The sequence below is a fragment of the Falco biarmicus genome, chromosome 8 (genome assembly GCF_023638135.1).
Source record: "Falco biarmicus isolate bFalBia1 chromosome 8, bFalBia1.pri, whole genome shotgun sequence".
NCBI classification, from domain to species: Eukaryota; Metazoa; Chordata; class Aves; order Falconiformes; family Falconidae; genus Falco; species Falco biarmicus.
In genome coordinates, this window is record NC_079295.1 from 62,728,259 (window position 1) to 62,754,949 (window position 26,691).

Sequence of the window (26,691 nt, forward strand, 5' to 3'; positions counted from 1 at the left end):
TTTAACAAAACAAAGGGTGGCAACGATGTGCAATATAAAGTTAGGGTAGTACAAAATTCTGAACTGTGACTGCACGCATTTTTCATCTGCTGTGAATTTTTGTTTCCCACCCAGAACACTGGATTTAGTCCTCCTCTCCTGATATTCTGGCTAGGGTGTGGAGCAGAACCTCTACCTATTCGCCCACTCAGCGTGCATACAGAGCAGCTTCTTGTGCTCCATGAGCTCTCGCATGCAAACAGCCACCACTGTGGTAGACGAGATGTCCTTAGTACCCTTCACAAGGTGGTGAGGAATATTTTTTTGTTTGCATCTTTGGTGGGCCACGTACATGGAGAGCAAGGGAGCTGGCAGGGCTGCCACTGAGACTTGCTCTCTCCCTCCCCTCACTGGTGCAGACCTGCTGGGGCCAGGACCACAGGCAGTGGTTGGAGGCTGCCATGGGAATGGTGGCACAGGGCTCCCCTTCTCTGCCTCCAGCCGCTCCCTGGGTTCACCATCTCTTCCAGATCACAGATCTTCACCTACAAAGCAGTCCTCTCCTACTTCACTGCCACCTGGAAGTGCCAATGTCCCGTTCCCTGAGAACGGCAACAGCCCCAGAGTATCACCCCTCACCACCACCGCTGCGTGGTGACTACATTGCATTACTGCGACGTGCAAGCAAAAACTCATTCATGATCCTGTATCAAATACCTGTATCACTTATCCACCCAAAATACCACTGTTTACTCAAGCACTGAAAGCACAAGGCAACCTAGAAAGCTGGTAGTGTATCAGCTTGGGCAGAAACAGAACAAGCTCTGCTGACAAGTATTAAAAAAAAAGTAAAAAAAATACAGCATCCCTGAGCTCTTCCAACAACTGGTGACCAACAGGGATCTGTACAGGGAAGATTCCCTGGAAAGCACCCAAACTGTGATGTTTATAAAGACCTTGTCTGTATCCATGGATGCACTTGGAAAGAACTAAATATAACATTTTTCATTACTTAATTGTGTCTTCTCCAAGCTTTTATTTTCCACTTCTTTCCACTATTTTTTCTTTGTGTATTTGTTAATTTGAGAGTTTCTTCTTCTCTGCCTTATAGGCATTTTGCTTCTGTTTTCATTTACCCAACATCTTCACTGTGAATTTCTTAACTGAGTTTGAGCTGCACCTCACTGCATTTCCAGCAGAAAACCACAAGCACTAGTTACTGCACACATGACCCTACTCCAAAAAGTATGAGGTTAACTGCCCTAAGAAAAAAAACGCAGAAGCAATAAGTGCAGAAAACATGAGCTATTCAGAAAGACAGTTTCTGAAAAATATACATTGAAATTACTTTTATTTTTGCTGGAATTTAAAAAACATAGGAATATTGACATTGCATTTAAAAACCCCAGGAAGTTAAAGATTATACATTGTTGCATCTCTGAAATCCAACACTGCAAAGCTGGAAATCACAAAAATGTCTCTATCATGCCTCTTTTAGGAGATACCAATATATATACACGAACATTTTGAAACAAGATTTTTAAAGAAGTGTCAGGCTGTCCAAACTTGAAAGCGCTCTTCATTAAATACACCAAGATCTGTCACTCTTCTGGGGGGGCCACTGTCAAAAAGTTAGACAATTCAACAAACAAGTTGTATGAAACACATCAAACCCCAGTTCTTAACGGAAGGAAACCTGGCATATTTAAAGGGAACCATGGGGCTTTAGTTGGAAGATTTCCATTTTACATTTTGAGAAGTGTTGCTGTGTGTGCTGCTTGTCTTTGTTCTCCTCGATTTATTAATATTGTCAACTACTACATTATGGGTGTTCTAATCCTAAATGCATACTTTTAAGTCAGTATAATCATTACTTTCCTTTCCTGTACTGCAAACAAGGTACGCTGACATTAAAAGTAACACACAGTTGTATGCAAACAGAAATAGTCATTTAAATTACCTGAAGTTTGGAAATAGGAGTTGTGAATTTATACAACCATGGTGCAGATTGTATGATTTGTCTTCACCAGGGTTAAAGCAGTATATACACAGCTGTGTTAAAATGACACATTTCTTCTCAATGTGTCAGGTAAGAAAAGCTTTCTAGAGAAGTCCTTTTGAAAGTCATCATCTTGAAAGTCTTGCAGCTGCTACAATGAAACAATTCAAACTGCTACCACTTAGGCTCCAGATAAGTAGAGAGGAAAATTAAATGCTTAAGAGTAGTAAGTGTCCATCATGAATACTAATGGTTATGGGGATGAGACCTCCATAAGAAAGGTCCTGCCTGTCCCACTAGTTTATTGACTGCAATGACAGTCAATATTTGTGGAACTCACTCATAAATACCATCATTCCTATTTACTTAAAGCCATGTCCTAACAGTAAGAACGACAACAACCCTGGGGGGAAAACCACATTAGATGTATATATAAGAACAATATAAAAAGTGACAAAGTCATATTTTGTTACAAAAAAGGTTTCTCTTTTTTTCTGAGAATTTCTTTTTAAACTAAACAGGCTTTCAATTCTTATGTCAGAGAACGGGGAGGGGGGGAAACCAAATCCTAAAATTCTGATGTTTAGAAAAAAACCAGGAAAACTATTTTCATACTACAAAACATTTCACTTTACAAAAAGCCCAAAGAGTTGTTCTATTACCTGCATGATAAAGGCAAAATGGGACACGAAATGGTAAGAAGATCTTAAAACTAGACCTCAAGTATTTCTGGATAAAATTCTCTACTCTGATCTCTGCAAGACTCTCTGACCTTAAGGGGACATCTGTACAGGGAACGGATGTGTGTGGAACCAGCCAGAGAGATGCTATGGATCAGGAGATAATCCTGCCTTTATTTTGGTGTTTTATCATTTTTCCAGTATAAACTGATATGGCATGAAGCACCCCCACAATATGATGCAGGTACATTCTAACAATTTCCAACACGAATCCCAACATTGTTGAATTTACTTAACAGTATAGTCTGTCAGAAAAATTAAAATCTGTTTTATTTTATATTCTTTATGATGAAAAGTATAAACTGCACTTTTAAATTAAATCATGCTCCGCCAAAACCGGTCTGCTTTAAGACTGATAACTTCAGTGGAGAGAATTAAGATGTTTTGCAAGTATCAATTTTCTGTTAAAAAATGTCCGCAAGACAAAATAAAAAAATTTTTAATTTACAATAAGCAGTGTAAACAGCAAAAACAACAGAAGCCACAAAGTTTCACGCACCAGCCGCTGGCAGACAGATAACTCCAAATACTCATAGAACTTTGTATCTCCCTTTGTTGGTTGGTTGGTAAGAATTTTGCTGCAAATAAAGGAGAGAATAACCACAGTTAAAAATGAAAACGGATAAATGAATTGCAATAAAACCCCACTAACAATACATGTAAATATCCCACATTACATGTAAATAAGCAGTTCCTTAGAAATCTCCTTCCTTTGGAAAACATTTTTACAGGGAGCTCAACAATTTTGAAAATGAAACAGAATATCAATAATGGCTCAGCAGGACCACTGAAATTGATGGTGAATTTGAAAGGCTACTTAAGAGAAAAAGCCAAGGACACTGTCAAGTCCAATGTAGTATCACTGAAGGTTATTTTAGAGAAAGCTGAGGTTTCTTCAGCCAGAGAACTCAAAATACAATCTCCCAAAAAGAGTGTCTTGAAAACACGGTACGCTGAACACAGCCGATTATTAGCTGGGTATGCTGTAAAGTGACGGCAAAACAAATCTCTCAATGTATATAATAAAGTATTAAAATGAGGGGAATCATTTTCTCCTCTGCCTGATGGTGCTGAAATTAGGAAATTTATTGGGACCTAACTCTTTAAGGGGTCTTCATTCAAAAAGCTCTGTTAATGTGTTATCTCCATCTGCTGGCTGGATAACAGCCGTTATATCTGTCTGGCTGAACCCAGTAATATATCTTCTAGGCCGTTCAATGAAAAGTGTTTTTGAGATCTATAGATCCCAGCCCCTGATACTAATAAAAATGTATGCCAGAGTGTCAACATTTGTAAAAATTAATCTCATGAAGCATAAACTAAGGCACTTTCCCTCTGGATTCTAGATATTTCACTCACCAATCTGATGAGCTCCTCTTTTATAAGTCGTGTGATTTCTGCTTTTGCTTTCTGCACAGCCAGTTCATTGGCACCTGAAGGAAAAAAAAAATATTACAGTCTTAAACAATTTCTGTATGTGAAGCCTACAGAATAAACACTGCTGGCTGCTTTCAGAAACACTGTAAAACTTGCTGGATATCTGCAACTATTTGCTGAGGAACACTAGAATTGTATGGACTGCCACAGCTAGACTGCGTTCTGTTTTAAAGGAAGATACTTAAAACAGACAGTCATAAATTAAATTATTCAGAAATACCTAGGATTAGAGGTTTCTTTGAGAAACACTCTACTCAACCACCATGAGATTTGCAAAGTTTTTGTTGTAGTACTAGTTAATTTCTTAATACCTTCAACAGCCAAACCTCACACAATTCTGTTTTCTTCCTTATTTCACACTGGCACAGATGTCCTCGTGCTTATTCTAATCTATGTTTCTTGCCTTTTTTCCTTCTCTTTCTTTCAAACAGATTCCATATGTTTGCTGCTGTTCTGTGGCAGGTCAGTCTTCCGAGGAGAAGCATCTCTGTGATCCCCATGCATCATTTGACAAAGCACATCAAGATCAGTGAGTGCTTCTTTAGTAATTGCAAACTAACTACAGTGGGTTTGTAACTAAGCATCCAAACACTATCACTGCAGGGATTCCATGTCCAATTACAGAACTTGGCTCACATCTTTAAACATTTACAAAAACGAATACATACTTTCTATAGCCAAATAAATCTTTCGTTCTCCTTCCTTGGGTTCTTTGCCTGGAGGGAAATAAGTTCCTCTGATTGTAATAGCAGCTTCAGAATATTCACTGATTCTCTGTAGCGCTTCTTTGGAGGTAACTTTCCATCTGGCAGTCTGCAAGGTAAAGGATATGGAAGGATCAACAAGGAGAAAGGCATCGTACAAAATGGCAATCTAAAGGTCAGCTGGCATTTTAGACAACCAACAAGAACATGCACTGCGAAAATCACTCACAGCATTCTCTAAAAATGTAGACTGAAATTTTAGCCAGTTATGTTTATGCAAGTATTCAACAAAATCTGCCTCTTGTGTCAGCAAGATAAAGGTATGGAAGAAGGAGAACAGAGAATGGATACACGGTACTATTGAAGCAAGAACTATAATGACCTTCCATTTTGCTACACTGAAAGTTCAAAATCTGTCATTTTTTCTTGTGATTTTCTGAAGCAGCACTCAAGTATTTTATTTAGCACTTTTTGTACAGGAATAGACTTCAAGGGCAAGCATATACTGTTACTGGCTGCAAGTAACTGCCTTTAAGAAAATAAATGCTATTTATTTCTACACAGTTCATCGGCTAAAGACAAAAATAAGTAAACTTAAAATATCCATAAATAAAGCCTAAGGAATAAACACTGCCAGTTGTTTTTCATAATCCTGTAAAACTTGTCCCAAATCTCTACAATATCCTCAAAAATACTTAACTATGATAAATGCATGCCATTAATTTAGACAATTAAATTACTAGAAAGTATCTAGTAGATTGCTGTAAGTCATTTATAGATCAAGACAAATTTTTTTGTCATGGTGAGCTTTGGCATTCAAAATAAGAGGACTTAGGACCAGACTGGGGAAGCTCACACTGCTGTTTCTGACAGGAAGAATGATCCCTTCCAGTCCTCATTCCGTTTCTCAGTTCTGGTAGACTGAGCATTCATACCATGTATCCTACCTTAAACCACTGCTTTTCCGGAAGCCAACTTTGGAATCAGCCTCTAAAGGCAAATTGTACGTCCCTGGATCAAAACTTTGCCCATTACATATTCTCTCTACAAGAGGTACCTTATCAGCATTCATCTGACTGTCAGAAATTACTGCACCCAAAATCAGGAAAGCTACCCTATGCCCATCTTACACATGACGGTACCAAATGGTTGGGTGGTACTTCTGTAAAAAACAGCTTACAGTCAGCTGTCACTCTTGCTTTAGGCTATCACTTTGTCATCTCAGATCTGCACTGTGTTCAGTATTATACATGTGCACAGTGCAACATGAGTCCATCTCCCTTATAAAGATTTTCTGGGGACGTAATGAGCAGTGATGACTCCCACTGAAGAGCTGCCATATACATCATTGTTTCTGAGAAGATAGGATACTACAGATTATTGAAGAACAAAAAGAAGGGCAAAAGAGAGCTATTTTTTTCTAGTACAGTTCTAAAAAAAATAAACAAATTGTAGATCTTTGAGATTTTATTATTTGCAGACACACACGAGGACAACAGAACAGTTACCTGTCTAGCCATTAGCAGCAGGCAATGCTTTGTACCTAACAAGCGTATCCTTAAAGGGTTACAAGAATTGTTAGCAAAATTACAAAAGCTACATGTTCTATGAATGAGAAACTGCTCAGGATAAGAATTAACAGGATTTCTGAGAGGGAAGGGTAACAAACTAATAACACTACAACTTGATAAAATAAGGCAAACCTGGACAAAACCACAAAGACAAATACAAGGAATTTGTGTTTCATACTGTGGAATATAAATCCTCAAAATAACAGATGAGGTAGACTATAACAGCAAAATTCTGAATGGCAAAAATACTAAAGTAAAAAAGAAAGAAAAAGAAAAAAGAAAAGCAAAGAGCAGTACCAGTCACATGGCCTTTGAAATAAAATGCCAGATGGTGACAAAGATTTGGATATGACAGAAGTCAGTGGCAGAGGGCAAAAAGATTTTTGTATAATAAGGAATGCTTGTTTTTCTGATATTCTCTGGAATATGTCCAAAGCATTGTGCATCTATAAGCTGAGAAGTAATCACAGATAATGCAATAAATTCAATTAGGTATGATAAGAAATGGGATAAAATATTCTATTGGTATAACCAGTTACAGCTTTGAAGACAGCTTTTGTTAAGTAATGGTCATTTACACTTGATTATAGCAAAATGATTACTCACCTGTGGGAAGTCATTGATCTCTAATTCTTCTTCATATCTCTTAAAGGATTCATTTTGTCCTCCATCCTGTTTCTCTTCCTCCTGTTTCTCTATGGGCACATAATTGAGCTTAGCATTGATTTTTTCAGCCAGTTGCTCTGCAATGGTCTTGGCAGATACAGTAGGTGCTTGAATTGTGCCTCCTCTCAGGATAGCATTTGTAGCCTGCTGCATCACATCCTGTATTAAAAAAAAAAAGGTCCACACTGAGACCAAGGTAGCCAAAAGAAGCCCTACACAACCACAAGGGTTTCATTAAAGCTTTCTACATAATTGTCCACATAACAAATACATCCTCTGAATTTTGCTTTCTCTTCTTTCCTTCCACGCAATAACTCTGCTCACACCTGCACAGAAAAGATGTTACTGGTCTTTTGTATCTTCAGCTCAAAATACCTTTGCACTTTCTAGACCACATTGTTCTAAAACTACACAGATCATATATCACATGCTTCAGCAGAGAAAGATGTTCTGCAACTCTGCTAAAGCTGAGAAAGCCTAATTGTGTAATTCTATCAGTAACAAATTAACTCTTTGCCAGGGCAGACAAAGCATTTCCAGTTCTGTATTAAATCTTATCATCATATTAGCTCAATTAACAATCCTACAACTTATAACTGAGTTAGCCCAGCACAAATGAACTAAATAATGCTCTATGTTATTAGTGTGCAGAAACACTAACTAAACTGGCAGCCACAGAACAAAGAATTGAACAACCTTAAAAAAAAAAAAAAAATTGCTCTGACCTTAAAGTGGAAGGGGACCAATACTTGTGCCTCTGCTCCAAGATTCTTCTGGGCATTGATTCTCAAAGCCAATCTTTTAGCAATTTCCAGTTTTTCTGCATTCCCAGCTGACGGTGTAGGAGCATTCGACGTTCCTGGTGCTGCCATGTCTTTTACTCTTTTCTTTGAATTAAACATGCTTTCAATTTGTTCATCAATCTAAAGAAAATAACAACTATTAGATCACTGCATTTACCATTAGATAATCTTATCACCCTAAAGAAAGAAAACACTGAGGTGTATCTAGATTACATGCTTTTAAATAAATTAATCTCATAAAAATGATAGAAGCCTACCCAAAAGCACAACACGAAAGGAACAGAAACCTAATAATCAGGAAAGTTTGAACATAGTATTTACTTTAAAGGTCATGAAAAGTAGTCTAACAATAGTCTAACAAACATTAAGAAAGGAATCTAATGAGGATTTAGAAATAGAAAAGGCTACTAAGGATTTCTTTAAAGCACTGAAAGTAAAAAAACCTGTTTGTAATTGAAAGCAATCATTCTATTTAATTTACATAAGAATAATATTATAAAGAAAAAAATGTGACATTTACATAACTACATATATTAAGTATAAAATACTGGTAAGTCAGAAAGAGACTTTAAAGATCTTCACAGATCTTGATCTTCATAGCTATATATATTTTTTATACTGAAGAATGCATACAGATTTAACTCATGGAATCAGTCAGTAGCATAGGATACAGAGTAACAAAAATCCATGCATTCTGCAACAAGTTATGTAACCTACTGGGGAAAAAACAAATATATTGAAAATCCTTAGGCAGTTTCAATGTTATTTTCAGGTGCTTACATCAACAGCTGTATCTTCATCATCCGAATCCTGCAAGCCAAGAGCTGCTTTTTGTAGCTTCTTTCTTTCATTAGCCAAAGCCTGTTCTGTTTCATCAAATTTAAAACCTTTGCCAGAGAATCCACTGCTTTTTTTAATCAACTTTCCCTCCTGAAAACAAAAACAGGTATTCCATATTTAGAACTTTAAAATTACAATTGATATTTATAAATACAAAATTATATAAATAATTTTGAAGTTATTTATTTTAAAAAGCAAATCCTGCACATTGAGAAAGCTCTTCAAATTAAAACCCTGTATTTTACAATTAAATGTAATAAAAAAGCTATGTTAATTCAGCAGATAGAAACAATACGCTATTGGGATTTTCTGTAAATACATATTTTAAATGCTTTTCAAATGCAGTAAACAAAACCCTCCAGTTTTTGTATTGGAAAAACTCTGAAATCACTCTTCTCAGCATGAGCAAGATCCTCTAATGGTGAGAGCTCTAGAAACAGTAATACAAATTCTGTAAAAGAACTTCATTATCTTTTACGTGAATTTTGATAAAAGCTGAAGTGACCCTTACACAGTAGGCGTTTCTTTACCTCATACCAGATGACATCTAAATTCTCAAGAACAGTCCTGTAAACGACATTCAAGATCCTAATCTTGAAAACACTTACATGCTTACCTAAGCATACATATGTGTACTCAATGAAATCCGTGAGATGACTCATGTATGCATACTGTGCAACTGGACCCATGTGCATACGCATTAAACCCAGACCAAAGCCCACTACAGAACAAAGAATGACTTACAGCCTTCTGTTGGTCTTTGAAGTCAGCCCAGAGCTTCTCTAAATCAGTAGGAATTGGATTCCCCGACAATTCCAAAGCCTTAATGATATCACCAGCATACCGTGCCTGATCCTCAGTAATGAATGTATATGCATACCCCTGGTCAAAATTAATTTAAAAGATAATAAAGAAAAAAAATCTCTAAAGACACTTTATCTCTAAATTTATTGAAGCACCCTTGCACAGATGCTGTTGTTCTGGTCAACAAAAGTAACCATGATATTCACGTATAAACTTTTTCTAGCGAGAATATAGAATGAATAATGTGATTTCCCAGGAAACTGTAATCAACCACAGATGGCAGAAACTGAAGTCTTTCAATCTTGTCATAGTTAAAAGTTTAGAAAATAAAATCTTATAAATTAGCAAGGCACATTTCCAACACTGAAAAACACCCAAACCTTCAGCCACAAATGGGATTTAAAAGAACATTCATACATTTGATGGACATGTAAGTTCCAACTTTCATAGCACTAAAATTCAAAATATATTTTACACATGATCACTCAAACCCCTTCGACACACACTAAAGGAAAACCCTCTTCCCTCCAATGCCAACTACTCCTTCTGTAGCTATCCCTTAGAAACACCTTAATCAAGCAATAAATAAGGAAAAAATTACAGTAAAAACTAAAGCAGGCAACGAATTATACATACTTTATTGCCGGCTCGTCCAGTTCGGCCTGCTCGGTGCACATAATCTTCATAATGGTTGGGACAGCTATAATTGACCACCAGCATCAGTTGTTTTACATCCAAGCCCCTTGCTGCTACAGAGGTGGCCACCAGAAGCTTGCAAATCCCATTCTTGAAATCATTAATTATGCTGTCCCTGTCATACTGATCAATACCTGCAAGAAACCAGACAAAATAGTAAAATTGTAAAGCTCTGCTTTGAGCCAAAGTAATTTGTACACAAGTCAAAACACCCTCCAACTTCAAAGAACCAAAAGCCTAAGCAAATAAAATTTCAATACATTCACACTTTTACAGGCGAAATGTCACAGCACTCTCCAAACCAGCCGGCTGCAACAAGGTCTTTTACCATCTCATACCAACAGACTCTCCGTGCCAGTCCCTCTGCTGCCTTCTCCTTGTCTCTCCTCATCCAGGGCACATGTTCTCTCTCTCTTCTCTGCTTCTTCCTCCTCTCTCTTCCTTGGCTGCCCAACCTCTTCACAGAACCAGCCACACCTGCACTTCATCTACACCAGCCAACCCCTGCTTCTGAAGCCAGCCCACATTTGTATATTATCAACGCTAATTAACCCAGCTTCATTCTTCTACAGTGAAACACATTAATCAGAATAATAAATCTCTTAGCCTATTATCCAGAATAACAAAACTTCTAGTTTTTTCATTACAAAAAAGATGCTTTCCCATTCCAAGATCCTCAAAAGTTTCTTTAATATAATTTCCTATTTGATTTCTTACACTTAGCTAAGACCTCATCTGGAGGCTCTGTCTGTTCTCTAAAAACAATAGAAATCTCAATAGAATGAGAATATTTTTCCCCTCTTCCACTGTTGCACTAAATGAACAGTGGTTTTGTAGTTATTGGCTACTGTAATTTTAAGAGCATTATATATAGAAAGTTTTAAAATACTCTGGGATGGACGATATTCTAGAGATTTCCTCCTCTTGCTACTAAACTACTTCCGTTATATTACTACTTGATGGCAGAAAAGTGAAACGGTAGCTGCTGTTATTGTGGAATCTCAAATAAAAATATCACATAATATGCCCCCAATGGCTTCACTGTTCTACGATAGCAAGTAGTTAGCAATATTCCCTGGGAGGTGTTAACTCTCAGTAACAATCCTGTTGGACAGAGACAAGATTCGGCATCCGATGAGATCTCACAGGGAATAAAGAGCAATTACTGAAAACTATCACATCTCTTTCAAATTAAGAGACAAATTATCTTCCCCAATTATAAGCAAACCTGCTTAGGAAGAAATAATAAATGGTACTATACAGGAACTAAGTAACTTCACTTTCTAACTACTGAATACCAACATTCTGGTTTGGAGTTGTTTATATAAATCTTTAAGATTGCAGATTACCTCCATGAAGAGACAAGCAAGGGTAAGAGGCTCTCATTAAATCTTTCAACAACCCATCAGCGTGTTCTTGTTTATCTACAAATATGATAACTGATCCTTTCTCCTGATAGTGTCCAAGTAGCTCCAGTAACTTCAAAAACTTGTTCTCCTCTTCTATGACAATCTAGAAAAATACATACAAAAGCAAAGTAGAGAGAGTGTAACTTGTATCTTAGAATCATAAAATCGTATAGAATCATTGAGGTTGGAAAAGATGTTTCAGATCATCAGGTCCAACTGTTAACCTGGTACTGCCAAGTCCACCACTGAACCATGTCCCCAAGTGTCCCATCTACATGTCTCCACACATGACTCCACCACCTCCCTGGGCACCCTGTGCCAGTGCTTGACCACCCTTTCAGTGAAGCATTTTTTCCTAATCTCCAACCTAAACCTCTCCTGGCGCAACTTGAGGCTGATTCCTCATCCTGTCACTTGTCACCTGGGAGAAGGGGCCGACCCCCCCCTGCCTACACCCCTGTCAGGCAACTGTAGGGAGCGAGAAGGTCCCCGCTGAGCCTCCTTTTCTGCAGGCTGAGCACCCCCAGCTACCCTTGCTGCCCCCCATCAGGCTGGTGCCCCAGACCTGTTGCCTGTCTCTGGACACACTCCAGCACCTCAACATCCCCCTTGGCATGAGGGGCCCCAATACTGAACACAGCTGAATTTGAGGTGCAGCCACATTAGTGCTGAGCAGAGGGAGACAATTACTGTCCTTGTCCTGCTGGCCACACCATTTCTGATACAAGCCACGATACACCTGGGCACACTGCCGGCTCATATTCAGCCCACTGTCAACCAACACCCCCAGGTCCTTTCTTAAGTCATTAAACACATTCAGGGTGCACACAAATAAAAATCAGGAATAGGGGATGACTTTTTCAGGCTGTTTCCACAGCTAGTGACAAAATTGCTGTTCAGCTTGGTGGTATTTTTAAAATCAAGTTTTTAAACAGAAAGTGATCACGTTGCCTTTGCAAACTGAGGTTAGTTTATTCTGAGTTCACGTTTAATAAGCTCGCTAAACTTTTAAAAATAAAAGCTCTGTGGGTATATTGGTTTATATTCAATATTGCTGGAAATAATCTTTTGGAATCAAATGAGAAGATAAAGCAAGGCAGATGTGTGATACTCACAACATGTTGCTCCACATCAGAACAGACAACGCTTCTGCCTCCGACCTGCACTTCTATGGGTTTACTTAGAATTCTCCGAGCTAGTGCCTCCATAGCTCTGGGAAAAGTAGCAGAGAACATGACAGTCTGACGATCAGGCCTGACGTTGTCTACAATGCGCATAACCTGGTTTAAGAGAACATTCCTCGTTAACACCCAAGTGCTGTAATTGTACTTCATGCACAAACAGAGCTGTCATCTTTAAAGTCAGGTGGTATCTGCAGTACACAGGCTGTAAAACATTTCTTTACAGATCTCTCGGGACCTAGATGCTGGCATTGGAAGAAAAGCAAAACTTGCTGGATTTGAAAGGAAGCCGAGTGGTAATATGCAACCTGACAACAGCCCAACAGAAACCTTAAGACATGCAGCAGAAACCCTACAGCTCAAGATCAAGACACAAAATAAGGCAGTCTTCCTAGTCTGGCAGGACAATATAGCCTGATGATAACTTAAAGAGAGTCCTGGATGTCCAAAGCTGCCAGCAAGTAATTTGCCACCAACATTTCCAACATCTTGTTCCTGTCTCCTGCACGACATTGCTAGGAGACATCAAACACTTTATAAGCAGGCTACAACTACTAATATCACACCTGTATCAAGGAATTACATAGGGTTACAACATGGTCACAAATATCCAAAACAAGCGTGTAAGAAAAAAGGTAGAACAGTATATTAGAGAAAGATCTAAGCCATATAAGAATTTATTGAACACAAAGCATGTGAGGATAATAGAAAAATTAAAGTCAGTTGTCTGTATGTAGCGCATCTTTCTGAACACTTGTTGGCAGTCTAATAGTAACGTGGCATTACAAAATCCTTTAAGTGGAAAACAACATCTTTGGCAATATCACTCATGTCACTAATTACCTGAGGCTCAAAACCCATGTCAAACATTCTGTCTGCTTCATCAAGTACAACATATGTGACTCTGCGGAGATTCGTCACCCGACCTGTGAAAGGAGAGGAAAAAACACATGGGAAACAAAATCAAATGGAAATCTAGTTTCCCTCAGGAATATATTTTTAAAAATGATATATGGTCTCACTATCTTCTAACAAAGACATTAATTATTTTTTAAAATAAATTCACTAAATGTGAATTTTAATGTTCTCTTTTTAATCACATATACATTCTGGGAAATGTGTAAGTATGCACAAGGCCCTTTATTTTGTCAAACTCTTCTCTTGCATACCATCATAGGGCCAGAAGAACCTGTAAAATTCAGAAAACTGCCCTCGCCAAAACACATCATAAAACTAAGACTGAGATGAAGCAAGGAGCCACATCAGCCATTATCTGACAGCGCCACCTAGAAAAAAACATATTAGAGATTACAGCGCATGTGTGGAAGGCAAAGTCCAGTGCTAACTGTTGCAGCCTCAGAAAAATTCCTTTTACACATATAATCTGTAACGCTTCCTCGGAGCTAGAAATAACTATTTGAGGATAATCATACTAATTCTAATTAACTGCTAATAATATGCATAAAACAGAGTAAGCAGTGTTTTAAAAATAAATATATGTAAGATTAAAACCTACCCAGTACCACTACTAAATTTAAAATTAAGAACCACCCCAAACTCTGGGACAGCTGGAAACAAAATAAGCAAGTTGTGTATCTGTGAACATTCTGAAATTATAAAGATGGACAGGATAATTAGCACCCTTCCCAAACAAAAAGCTAAGAGATTCCCTTTAATGAGAAGGATTTAACTCAAGGATTTAAGAATCATACTTTCAAACAATACAAACGTGAACACATTCAGTTCCAAACAACTGTAGTGACACTGTCAAATGCTCTCAGAATGGAACAGATTTCTCAAATTTTCTAGAAATATCACTCAGATATGTGCCTATCAAACTACAGTAGAACTTGGTCCTTTCAGCTTCAGCAAATTGCAACTGAACCCTCAAATTATTTTTTAGAGATTTAGCGCTGCATTTCTTTAAGAGATGAAATTCATACTTAAGGAACAAAATAAATATTTCTTAAAATCTACGTATCTATTTAACTTCTTAACAGATTCATCCCCAAATAATAAATTTGTAAAATTACTTGGGAACAGCATTAATGTACCTACCTTTGACGATTTAAGTCTTGGAAGCCCAGTTCTATATGTCTTGAAGGTACTTTTTCCACAGAAGTTAAATAATGTCAACAGTTTAGTAGAGGTTTTGATGTGGAATAATTTAATAATAAAACTTTATCTAATAAGCATGCAATGGTTACACTAGGACAAAACCTCTTAAAGCTGCAGTGGCTCAGTTTAATCAATCTGAATATCTGATACAAAGTCAGTTCTTTTACTTTGGACAGTTATTTAGGGAGGGCTTCTTTGTTTTTTTAAAACCAACAGATAAAGGCAGTCAGATGCTCTTATGTAAGAGTGGGTAACAGCTGAGCTACTCTAACAATAAAGAAGTATCAATGGGCAGACAAAATAAGCAGCTCTTATATAACCTTTATCTAAATGACTTGAAGTTAAAAAATTTGGACCAGCACATTAAGTTTAAAATGCTAAACATTCTGAGAAACTCTTCAAGAATGTAGTATTTCCTGTCCTCCCCAAAAAAGTCAATTGGTGCTATATATTCTCAATAGCTAGGTAGTGCAGCCTGAAGAGATATAAAAAAATTCTGTAAGACCATTTATCAAAATACATGATCTTTTGAATTTGTTAGAATTACACAACAAATATAAAAAATTCTCCATAGCAAAAAGTTTTCTACTCACCATTGTTTGCTGCTAACATGTCAATCATACGTCCAGGTGTGCAAACAATAATTTCAGCACCTCTTTTGAGTTCAGCTATCTGATTTTAAAATACAGTAAGCAAACGATTAGAGTGGGGTTTTGCTTTGGTTTTTCTGTTTTTTAAAAAAACATGTATCTCTCCGCAAAAAAACCACCAACGTATGCTGTAATACAGCTGTTCTACTAATGTGAATTATTTATGTAAAGATTTAATTAACGATTTCTTTAAGTCTTTGGAAAACTTTCTTTCTGAAAGGGTAACCTCTGACAATTTACTTTCATCTTAAGTAGTTATAAAGGGGATATAGGCTTGTAGACAGTTAAAGGCCTATAAGAAATGTCACGTGTTATATCAGGGACAACTGATACTAAATAAACCATGTTCCATCACAGACAGTCACTTGTGTTGCTTTCATAAATGGGTGTGTGTGGGGAGAAACCCTTGAAATTAATCTCTAAATTACTCTTAACATGCAGTATTTGATAATGCAATAAACCAAAAATTAACACTTTCTGGATTTTGTTACTTTGAGGGGAACTTTTGTAAAAATATAGCTTCTCAATAATTTTCAAACTATCACATCCCACTAATAGTTGAATTACTGTGATGCTCAGTAGATACCTAAAAAAAAAATCTGAAACTTTTAAGGACTATACAATTTTCAAGAAGATCAGTATGTTTAAAGCTAAGTTATGTGCAAATGCTTCAGCTTTACCATAACTACCATTCACGCAGAGAAAATTAATTAGGAAGGCTGCAAATGTACTGGACTCACAAGAAAGAGAAAGGGACTAAATTAAATGCAAAATTAACATTAACTAATAAAGTTAAGTACGGTATGTCTTTTGTGTACCTGTTCACTGATTCCTGTTCCTCCATAAACACAGACAACTCGAAGTCCAAGTGTCTTTGAGAATTTCTTACACTCCTTGGTAATCTGCAAAGCCAACTCACGAGTAGGTGTCATAATGACAGCTGAAAAGCAAAGCATTTTCATTATACATTGTAATGTAGGAGATGTTATTCATACAATAAAAATTAATCTGTAATTATGTTTGCAGCAATTTACTTACATGTATTTTTAAAAATACATATTTTTTTTTCACAGAATTTCACAGAAGAGGTAATTATTAAGACAGTTAAGAAAATGGGGTGGAAACCTGGTCAAAGTTTCAAGATCAAAGGAGTAAGGTCTCCCAGATATATGGACATGCAAGTGCTCTTGAAACAACGGTAGACAGCACATTGGTCAGAAACAACATTAAATATCATGGTCTTCATTAATGAAATTAAAAAAAAAAAGCCACTCATTAATGGACATTGGTAAGTAAGCATTCCTCCCTATAACCAACCCAAGAGAAGAACTGAAGACACTTCTAAAATGTATGTTTGAGTTTTTATTTATTTAAATAGTGACTTTGAAAATAAAATCTTTATACCTATGGGACCTTCTCCTTCTTCTAACGCCCTCTGATCCATAATGTGTCTGAACATAGGCAACAGAAATGCAATAGTTTTTCCGCTTCCTGTTTTAGCAATGCCAATCAAATCACGTCCATTCATAATTGCCGGGATAGCCTGGGTTTGAATGGGAGTAGGCTTTTCATAGCCATGTCTTAAAGAAAGGAAAAAAAGATATTTTAAGAACAAAACAGGATTTTACAGATGTGAGTCACAAAGTCATCCTAAAAAATTTTGCACATTCATTTACATACGCATATCAGTGCCATTCAAAAAATACAACTTAAAAATGAACAGCAAAAGCATGATACGAACAGCGCAATGCATAATTCGTAACACTAGCTCAATACTGAGTGATAAACACTGATGACTAGGTATGTAATGTCTACAAACATGGACTTGTTGCATTAAGCGGCAAAGAAAAGGTGTTTCACACTAATGCATGATAGAACACAGTGAGCAAAATCAAACATGATATAGTTCATTAAGTGCTCGCTTACTTTTTGAGGGCGGTGAGAATCTTCATGGAAATACCACACTGTACCCAGGTTTTTATTGGTTTGGGGCAGCCTTTTCCCTTGACTGTAATTCCCTCCAACTCCAGCCTGTATACGTTCACCTCTGAAATAGAGTTTGCATTACAACAGAGTCAAAACTGACATTTCTCTACTACCTTCACCAAAAAATTCTTGATCTGTCCCTGAACATGACATACAAATTTTATCACCACCAGAAACACAGTTTTTAGCTTGTTACACATAAATACAGGAGGTATGTGGAAAGGACCCGGCTAAATTTTTCAATCAAAGCCTCATACAGAATTAAAAGTTATAATAGTGACCTAACTGATTCAGTGTTTTTCTATACCAAGTTGCTCCAAAAGCTCTTTATAATAATAAAAAAAAATTGCTGTTTCTTTGCATATCAAAATCTGTCACTCTCTTCCTTAATAGTACCCCAGGTGTTCTGGTTGTGTTTGTCCTTACCTTCTTGGGTCATTTTAGCCAGTTCTGGTACTTCAACATAGAAGTTTTTCCGGAAAGGTTCATATTCTATTTTTCCGTGATCCACTGGTTCCAGCAGCTTTCTCTGCTTGGTCTGATAGCCAGTCAGGGCAGTCTGAAGATCAACTTCCTCCTCTTCTGAAGAATACTGTATAGATTATAATTTGTGTGTGAATCAGTGTGAATGGTATTCTGAGAGGCTCTGGTTTTTCATTTATAGAGGAACTTTACTGAGAAGTAACAGTTACCCCTTATCCTTTTAGACCAGATACTGAAAACCCACTCTCAGTTTAAGAACAAGTCCCAGCTGGTCTTCCACCTAGTTCATGTTTCTCCTAAACCCTAACGTGCACCATGTTCCGTACCACTTTGACAACTTTACCAATACCACCTGCCAGCCTCATCATTCAGAAATAATCACTGCCACACAACAGAAACTGTAAGAGGAAAATACTAAGAAAAAAAATCCAGCCAGCATACCACCGACCTGTATCCCACTGCAGTCACAGCTTGACAGATGCACCCAGCTCAGCTTTAAACGACTCCTGCATCTGCAGCAGCACAGACCTCGGCACGGCCCAGCTGAGTCTCAGTGCTAGCGGGGCACCCAGTCTACGACTCGGGCAAGGCTGTCCCTCCAGCTTCCCGACAGCAACACACCCATACCCTCAACCACGATTCGGGCCTACAGCACCACACACCACCACATTAAGTACTCAATATTCCTGTTCTCCTGAGAGCATTTCACGAAAGCAGTTTGGACACAGAAGAGTAATTCTGAGAAGTTCAGGCCCAACAAATGAGCAAGATGGTTCTGTGAGAATCCCAGAGCGCTGTTCTGTTAAAATTCAGTATTCACACTGACCTGCCACTGCCCAACATGCAAAAAATCGCATACTGTAAAGACTAGGGGAAGATCTACCAGCTCACTGAACCAACATCCAGAGAGGGCAGCTTACATTTATCTACTTGTACCACCTCTTCCTACTAAAACACATTTGTTATTTACAGCGAGTGTAACAGAAAATGCTTATATTTTTGGTTTAGGGTGCTATCTACTAGAACACATGAGATGGCATAGCATTTGGCAGCCCTAGGCAGAATCAAACTCCTCTTCTACAAATGAGAACATCTACCTCTTGTTTGTGCTAAGAGATGTCTCGTTACGATTTAGCAAGTGTTTTGAGATCTGTAACTTCCAGGTCGTTTGAAAATTAGTGTATTTATACTTACAAAGAAACTCAGCAGAAATTACTCACAAACTCTATTTTTTTCAGATCAGATACACGCGACTATGTACTCAGCTGCTCAGTCCACACATGCAAACACTCTACACTAGCTCGTCGGTCATTCAAATACAGGACCACCAGAACTGGCTGCCCAGTTTCAGGAATGTGAACTGAACACACACTACATGTGACAACACCAGCCTGGTCATATTAAGAAGAATTACAAAGCCAGACAACCTGATGCATTCATTCAGTTCCTTCTGAAAAAAACAAACCACCACCACCCAGTACAAACAACAAGAAACTGTGTAAGATCAAAAATCTTGTGACCACAGTTCTGCAAATCAAATAACTAAATGGTTATCTCCTACAAGATGGAAAAATCCCAGGACTATCTGCATTCTCATGCCTCTTATAAGAGGCACGCTGCCTTTTCATAGTAGAAATACAAGACACTTCCATTACCTCCATTGCATCTTGGTCATTCTCCATGAGCTCCCCTTTCTTCTTTTCTGACTCTGCAGCTGCCTTTTTGGTTGTCACCACGGTTACTACCTTGGTAACAGTTGGCCCAGATTTCTACAGAAATTAAGAAAAATTATTACACTGTCATATAAAACAAAAAACATACTGTATAAAATATACAGAATATTTGTACTTCTGAATGCATTACGCTGGGGTTTGGGGTTTTTTTTCTGCTTCAGTGAAATTTTATCAGACTAATGCTTGATAAAACAGCCTGATAAGCACAAAGAAACAGGCATTAAATGCATCTAACTTCATGATTTTTGCATTTCTCCCTTTTTTTTTTTTCAAAGCCATTTTGATATTTAAACACAAAGCTATTTAGAAGACAAAGATAAGAATTCTTAATCAGTGATTTTACCTTTTCACTCCCACCTCCACCTTTCACACTTCTCATATTGAACTTCTTCACCTCTTCTTTTACTTCTTCCATATAAGCATCCAAAGGATCTAACTCTTCATCTTCAACCTCATTGCCTTCTTTTTCTCCTTCTGCAGTTTCCTCTTCATCATCTAATAAGAGCAAGAAAGATGGGAATAAAACAGGGAAAGAGAAAAGTGCTCCTGTGTGTCAAATTATTAGTCTACCCAAATAGTTACAGCTCAGTTTTATTACTGTATCATTTTTCCTCACAGAGATCTCTGCGATTTGTTAATCTTAATTGTATCTTAAACCATTTGAAGCCATGACCAGATTTAGGCTTTGTTATTTTATAGTTCACAATCTGAAAAGTGATTAAATGCTTTGAAGATAATGTAATAAAATATTAAGAACAAAATTATTTTAACTGTTATATAGAAAAACTTAAATACCATCATCATCTTCTAAACTCCATTTTTTCCCCTGTTTCATCTCTTCAATTTCTTTTTTCAGTTCTCCTATGTTTTCCATAGCTTTCTTGCGTTGCTCTTCCCTCCACTTCTCCACTCTTTCTTTTCGTTTTCTCATTTCTTCCTCTAGTTTGTTCTGATCAAAATTCTATGAAACAAAACAACCAAATAGTGAAAATTAATGGCCACTGGCTTTAGCTTAGGCTTCTTCAAATAAATATACCCGTTGTGTGAGCATGCCATAGAAGGCTGGACATCCACGAACTTGTCACAACAGAAGTAGATGAAAAATACTAGCATCAAGTATAGCATTTTCAAGTAAGAAATGCAGTTGACTATTTTATTTTTCATTATACTAGCTGGTATATGATTTTTAAGATAACAGCACATGAAACTTTATTTTATTTACTATGATAAAAATGTAGTAACTCACTGGTGTGAGTAACCTACAACTGCTAGTTTGTGAATTCCTCATCTTTTCATGTCACGGAACAAAGCAAAGTGAGCTTCCCTCCCTCCTCCTTCAATTGCTACCTGGGTTCAGAAGCCAAAACAATTTTCAGCTCCTCTACTGACACCTAATACATGAAAAATGGGAGATCCCTCATGCTTGTCTGTGGTTTGCAGTCTAAGCAGTTTGAAATCTTGAACTGAGAAGAATGTTTCTTATGCCAAGAACTGGAAGCATACATCGTTACAGGAGTCTCTCTGTTACTGAAGAGATTTTGTGGGGATTTTGTCCAGCTCTAAGAACAGGTTTTCTTTTATTAATGCAGTAATCTATGGCTAACTTAATTCCGGGTTTAAATTCTTATCTTTTAAATCTGTAAGTGTTAAAGGTTCCTACCTCAGTGGCCACAGTATTTGTGGTAGCATCTTTATCCTTCTCTTCTTCTTTGTCATCTTTGTCTTTTTTCTTTTCTTTGGAAACTTCCACACCTTCTGTCTTTTCTTTAGATCTTGATCTGAAAGGCAAGATCAAAGACTTCTTAGAACATGACAGCTTTTCTCAGGGGAGGATACACGTGCTGCACAGAAACAGAACTATGAACACCCTGTACAGATTTATGTTTTCAAGTACTGTAAAAAGCACACTGCCTCCCAGAATATCTTTCTATGTCATGGAAATATTCCCATTAACTACCAGAAATGTAGAATCTATTGCAAAGTCACATGATTTGGTTCTGTTCTTCTCATTTCTTTACAGGGAAACTTGCAGACTTCATTTCCAGAACACTTACAATTGATACGCTAGTGGTTCTGCAGCTTATTTTACACCTCCTTGAAGACAGCAGTTAGAAAAGAGATACTAAAAATTTCCTGTTTGTTGAATTTCTAGAGAAGGGTAAAGTGATATAGCATCTTGCCACAGAAGTCTGAATGTCCCCTTGAGCATTCAGTACTGGCTGAAAGACATAAAAACACTCTCCCAGGGAAAAGCTACTTATGTAACTCAAATGTAACGTGCAGACTTGCATTTAAGACAAAGCTCATTTATCACAGATTTTATTATCCTTACTTGCTTCCAATTAAAAAAACCCACCCACACATCCAAACCAAACATGCTAACTCATGATAATAAATGTAAAATTCTCTTCAGCCAATTAAATCTCATTAAGCCATTTCCATAGGGCTATTCTAATATAAATCATATGCTTATTCCAAAAGACTTTGTGATTCCAGCTTCCCATAATTTCCAGGTTGTCATTGACCTGCTTATATACAGACTGCTGTTACAACTTATATTACAACATAACTTATGTTACAACTCCACTCCTTTTACAGCATAGCATGATTACATGCCGTTTGCAATTATATCTGAAAACAGCATTACAATATATTTGAAAGAACATGACCTGCAGTGAGTTTTTACACATTTCTGAAGTAAACATCTAAAAAAGTTCAATCTTCACCTCTTTACTAGACAGTTTATTCGGCTGCAAACCCCTAAGACCAGTACTTGTCAAATCCATATTGATTGCAGCACTAAGCACACCACAGAATTCAACAAACAGCAGATAAACAGGTGGTGGCTTTACCAAAGCAGACCTCTTGAACTTCTCTGAAGTGTTACACTACATACTTTATTTTTCTGCACAAATATAAGTAAAAAAGAACAAAACCCACAACAGATTCCAGACTTTATTGGCTGACATTCTTTAGAACACCTTTTGTGTAAAGAATGGATGAAACTCTGAGCTCAGGTGCAATCAGCGGCACTTGTAGCAGTTTAGAAATTCCTGTTCCAGATGTCACCATGATGCTGTTTATAGATCCCCTGCTGCTACCCTACCTGCATTTTTTAAAAGCCCTTTATGTTTCCAGAGAAATATAGTGCTTTATCTGAGAAAGAAAATGATACAGTGAACACTGCACTGGAGCACATCTGGCAAGTAAAACTTACAATTCAACAGTAATTTACAAGTTCAAAGGAAGTTATACTTCAATGTAATGACTGTGGTAGAGAGCACCTGTACTTTATTAATTTGGGCATATATTCTGGAACACAAAAGACTACTTATTCATACTGGAACCTGAGATATCAATGAAGCATTACAAAAGAATGAGAGTAAGTCTTAACTTTAAAGTTAACTGCTTTTTTTAGCCACTACAACTTCCATCTTTCTCTCGTACAGAAATGTTCTCACAACAAACTGCGTTAGGCACATTAAGCAAAGGGAAGAGATCCTAACAGTACACTCGCATAATATTCTCTTGTTCTACAAACCAAAGCTTTGCATAGCTTTGCCTGACAATTCCCTCCATGCTACCAAGAGTTTTACAATATTTTGTCACTGTGACATTGATTGTAACTAGAGAACCCAAATACCTGTTTTCTGTTTTCCTGTTCTTGCTTGGACTGGAGGATCGAGACCGTCTGCCTCTACTTCTGCTTCTAGAGCGCCTTCTCTCCCGGCTCCGGGATCTCCTTCTCTCTCGGCTCCGTTCCCTTTCTCTACTTCTTGAACGTCTGCCACAAAACAAAATTGTATTTATTTAGCATGTGATCAGAGTGTAATTTTAATCTGCTCTTGAGGAGCAGGTTGTAAAAGGAATACAACAATCATCAAGACCACTAAGAACTTACAAACTCCAGCACCAGCAGCTAGGCATTTAATAGCAAAAAGATTAAGCGTAGTAAAATTTATCATGAACAACAGCAAGTAACTAATCATAGCAGTGGAAGAACATCAATACCCAGAAAACGGGCATTTTTATCTACTTTGATTGGAATTAACAAGTCATACCTTTGACGCTTTCTGTCACGCGACCGAGACCTCCTCTTGTCCCTGCTGCGTGACCTCTCACGTCTACGTTCTCGATCCCTGCTTCTGGAGCGTCTGTCTTCTCCACGTTTTCCTCTTTTGTCAGATGGAGAACGACTTCTGGAACGGCTACCAGAGCGTCCACGTGATGCAGAGCGCTTCCGATAATGTCTGCATCGTAAATTCACAAAAAGAGACGAACATGAGTGTGAGAACAATTTGCAGTTAAAGGATATTTGTCACATTTAGGTGGACAGGCCAAGAAGAATTATTTATATAAGTACATATTATTTAATATAGGTATATTCCTAATGATGCTGAAATTAGAGGGATTGCTTAGTCACATTTTTGTTTTGGTTTTAGAGTACTACTGTAAGCACATCGTGAGAACACTGGAACATAAAGAATAATTTCCTTTTTAGAAATCTACTGATTTCCATTATACATAGGAAAAGATGAAGACTCTCTGAAGCTATCTCAGAATTTGTCAAACAAATAAAATTGTTCTTTGCTGCTTTTAATATAATGCATAATTTTTAGCCAGGTAAGGTGGGTGGGTAATTTATACCTCTGCTCAATGGAAAAGCTGTCAAACTGCAATTAAAGAAACATAAAACCCTGAGCGTATGTGACACAGCAATGGTCAATGCCTTTACAATGCTAACATCCATAAGAGCATCAAACATCACAACAGAAGCTTCAAGAAGTTAGCAAGGCTTCAGAGGTGTGTGAGGGATGTGGAAGTCTCTTTTTTTCCCCTCATTAACACTCTCTTATCCCAATCACACTGTGGGAGAGTAGGGCTAGGAATCCTCTAGGAAACTCTTGCTGAGCGTACTAGTCATAGAGGGGCCTCACCTGTGACCATCTCCTCTTCCTTAAAGTCCTCATTTTCAGTCACCATGCCAGAATAGTTCCTTTTTTCACCCTCCTGTAGCTCAGGACCCACAGACCCTTTTTCCTGACAAGCCCAAAAGCCAGGCTTGGGAAGCAGAGGAGGCAAGACCTCAAGCCCCCCACCTCTTTCTTTCCCTTCCATTACGCCACACCTGGTTGTATTACAACAGCATTGGCACTAAAAATAACATAGTTTATTTCAGCACTTCGGCCTATTTGGGTATCACATACATTTGGAATCAGTACAGTGGCAGCATGATATCCATGCCTCTCAGGAGTATAAGCGAACGCAAAGAACATCTGTCAGCGTTAGGTATCTCTCATCTCTTTCCCATCTCTGTCACAAAACGCCATGGAATCTGCTCCATACTTCCCCTTTTTCTAATCTTTTAGTTTTGGAAAACAATTTTTTTTTCTCCAGTTTTCCCCTACAGTATGCAATGCAGTCGAGTACTTGATTTCAGGTTTCAAAAGCCCTAGTCTGCTCAACGTTACATCAACTCCAGCACATGCAGCCCACCCCACCCACCATTCACTCTCACCTTCTTACCATTTCTTAATTTAAAAAACTTTGTGCATGTATTAAAATAGAAAGTTAATAAAAGTTTAAACCCACTTTTTACATTATTTTCAGTCCAAACAGAAAAAACTCGTCATTATCAGAAGAGAAGCTGTGCTGTGATAACCAAGGCAGTCCTGCTAGCTTGAGCATCAGCCCTTTGATGTTCGGTTCCCAGCAGATTTTGCAGCCTGAGTGTCCAACAGTGCCTGGTTGGCAACAACCGCTGCCCTAGCTCGTCTGAAACTAATTTAGACAGATGTACGGGACTACCCAGCCCTTCACTGAATCACTAATTTGAACCCAAACCAGCTGTTAAAATTTCCACTCATCTGCCTCTCCTGGTGTAAATCCCAGCGATGGATGCGGGCAGCGGTTAGGGTGGAGGGACAGCAGCATGCAGGGGATGCTGTGTCCCAGCGTTAGCGGTAAAACCCGACGGTGAGGTTAAGCGAGGGAACAGGGACATGTGCCACAACAGCACCGGCAAATTACGGAGTTGGTTTAAAGCCTGGTAGGCGTGAGCAGCTCCAGATCACGGGGCAGCACAGGCATGACCCAAAACACGCAACATACACCGTCACATTACGGCTGGGTCGGTTCCAGCACCTGATCAGGTGTTTAGAGCCGCTGCGAGAGGACAAAAGATACGTGATCCTGCAGAAACTTGAAAAGAACAAGCAAAACCGTCTAACCCAGGTGAAAAAGCCTGCCCGGCCGATGAAGCCAGCGCTACTGTGCTGCAACAAGGCAGCAAAGGCCGGGCGGGCTCGGCGTGGCCCCCGTGCCCCGCGCACAGCCCCGGCGCGCCCGCGGGCCAGCCCCGGGACCGGGCGGCGGGGCCCTGGCAGCTCCTGGGGCAGCGCGGCCCATCGGGCCCCGAGCCCCCAGCCCTGCCGGCGGAGCGGAGCCAGCCCCCCGCTCCCGGCCCCGGGGCCTCGCCGCGGCGGCTCTCTGCGCGCCCGCCGCCCGGGCCGGCCAGCAGGGCCCGCCGCCGCCCTTTGTTCGCCCCCCCCGCCGCCACCCGCACCGCACCGCACCGCAGAGAGCCGCCAGCCCCGGTGCGGGCCATGCCGGCCGTGGCGGCGGCCCCGCTGCCCTCACCTGGACTCCCTGCCCATGGCGGCGGCGGCGCGCTCCCTCCGCTAGACGGCAGCGGCCATTCCGCGCCCCTGCGCCCGGACCGACGAGAGGCGCGGCGGGAAGCTACCGCCCCCACTTCCTGCCCGCCCCCGCCTGCCGCGCCCCCTGGCGGCTGGAGGCCGCACCGGCGGGGCCGCCCCACGGCCCCGGCCCCGGCCCCTGCCGGTGCGGGTCCCGCCCCGCCCCACAGCCAGGACACGCCGCCGGGAAAGGG

General features: G+C 39.0%; 1 protein-coding gene across 1 annotated transcript; it reads right to left on the reverse strand.

Annotated features, from left to right (window-relative positions):
• Nucleotides 1-1,313: 1,313 nt before the first annotated feature.
• On the reverse strand, nucleotides 1,314-26,550 carry DDX46 (DEAD-box helicase 46). The gene is made up of 23 exons (XM_056349277.1): nucleotides 26,439-26,550; nucleotides 23,861-24,049; nucleotides 23,443-23,583; nucleotides 21,460-21,577; nucleotides 20,595-20,760; nucleotides 20,143-20,294; nucleotides 19,722-19,835; nucleotides 18,010-18,175; nucleotides 17,524-17,644; nucleotides 17,002-17,177; nucleotides 16,416-16,537; nucleotides 15,541-15,619; nucleotides 13,673-13,755; nucleotides 12,764-12,928; nucleotides 11,589-11,751; nucleotides 10,180-10,373; nucleotides 9,484-9,621; nucleotides 8,680-8,829; nucleotides 7,822-8,019; nucleotides 7,037-7,255; nucleotides 4,824-4,968; nucleotides 4,078-4,151; nucleotides 1,314-3,296 (listed from the first exon to the last, which is right to left on the reverse strand). Exons 1-23 carry the CDS (start codon nucleotides 26,453-26,455, stop codon nucleotides 3,249-3,251), a joined length of 3,138 nt encoding a protein of 1,045 aa, XP_056205252.1. The 5' UTR covers nucleotides 26,456-26,550; the 3' UTR covers nucleotides 1,314-3,248.
• Nucleotides 26,551-26,691: the final 141 nt, after the last annotated feature.

Excerpts from the sequence above, each read along its gene's own strand:
- DDX46 (XM_056349277.1), bottom strand. Across the intron at positions 20,295-20,594 it reads GAGTTTAGAAGATGATGATG|ATGATGAAGAGGAAACTGCA; the intron begins GTATTTAAGTTT and ends TGCTCTTATTAG. Across the intron at positions 7,256-7,821 it reads TGGTCCCCTTCCACTTTAAG|GATGTGATGCAGCAGGCTAC; the intron begins GTCAGAGCAATT and ends TTTTTAATACAG.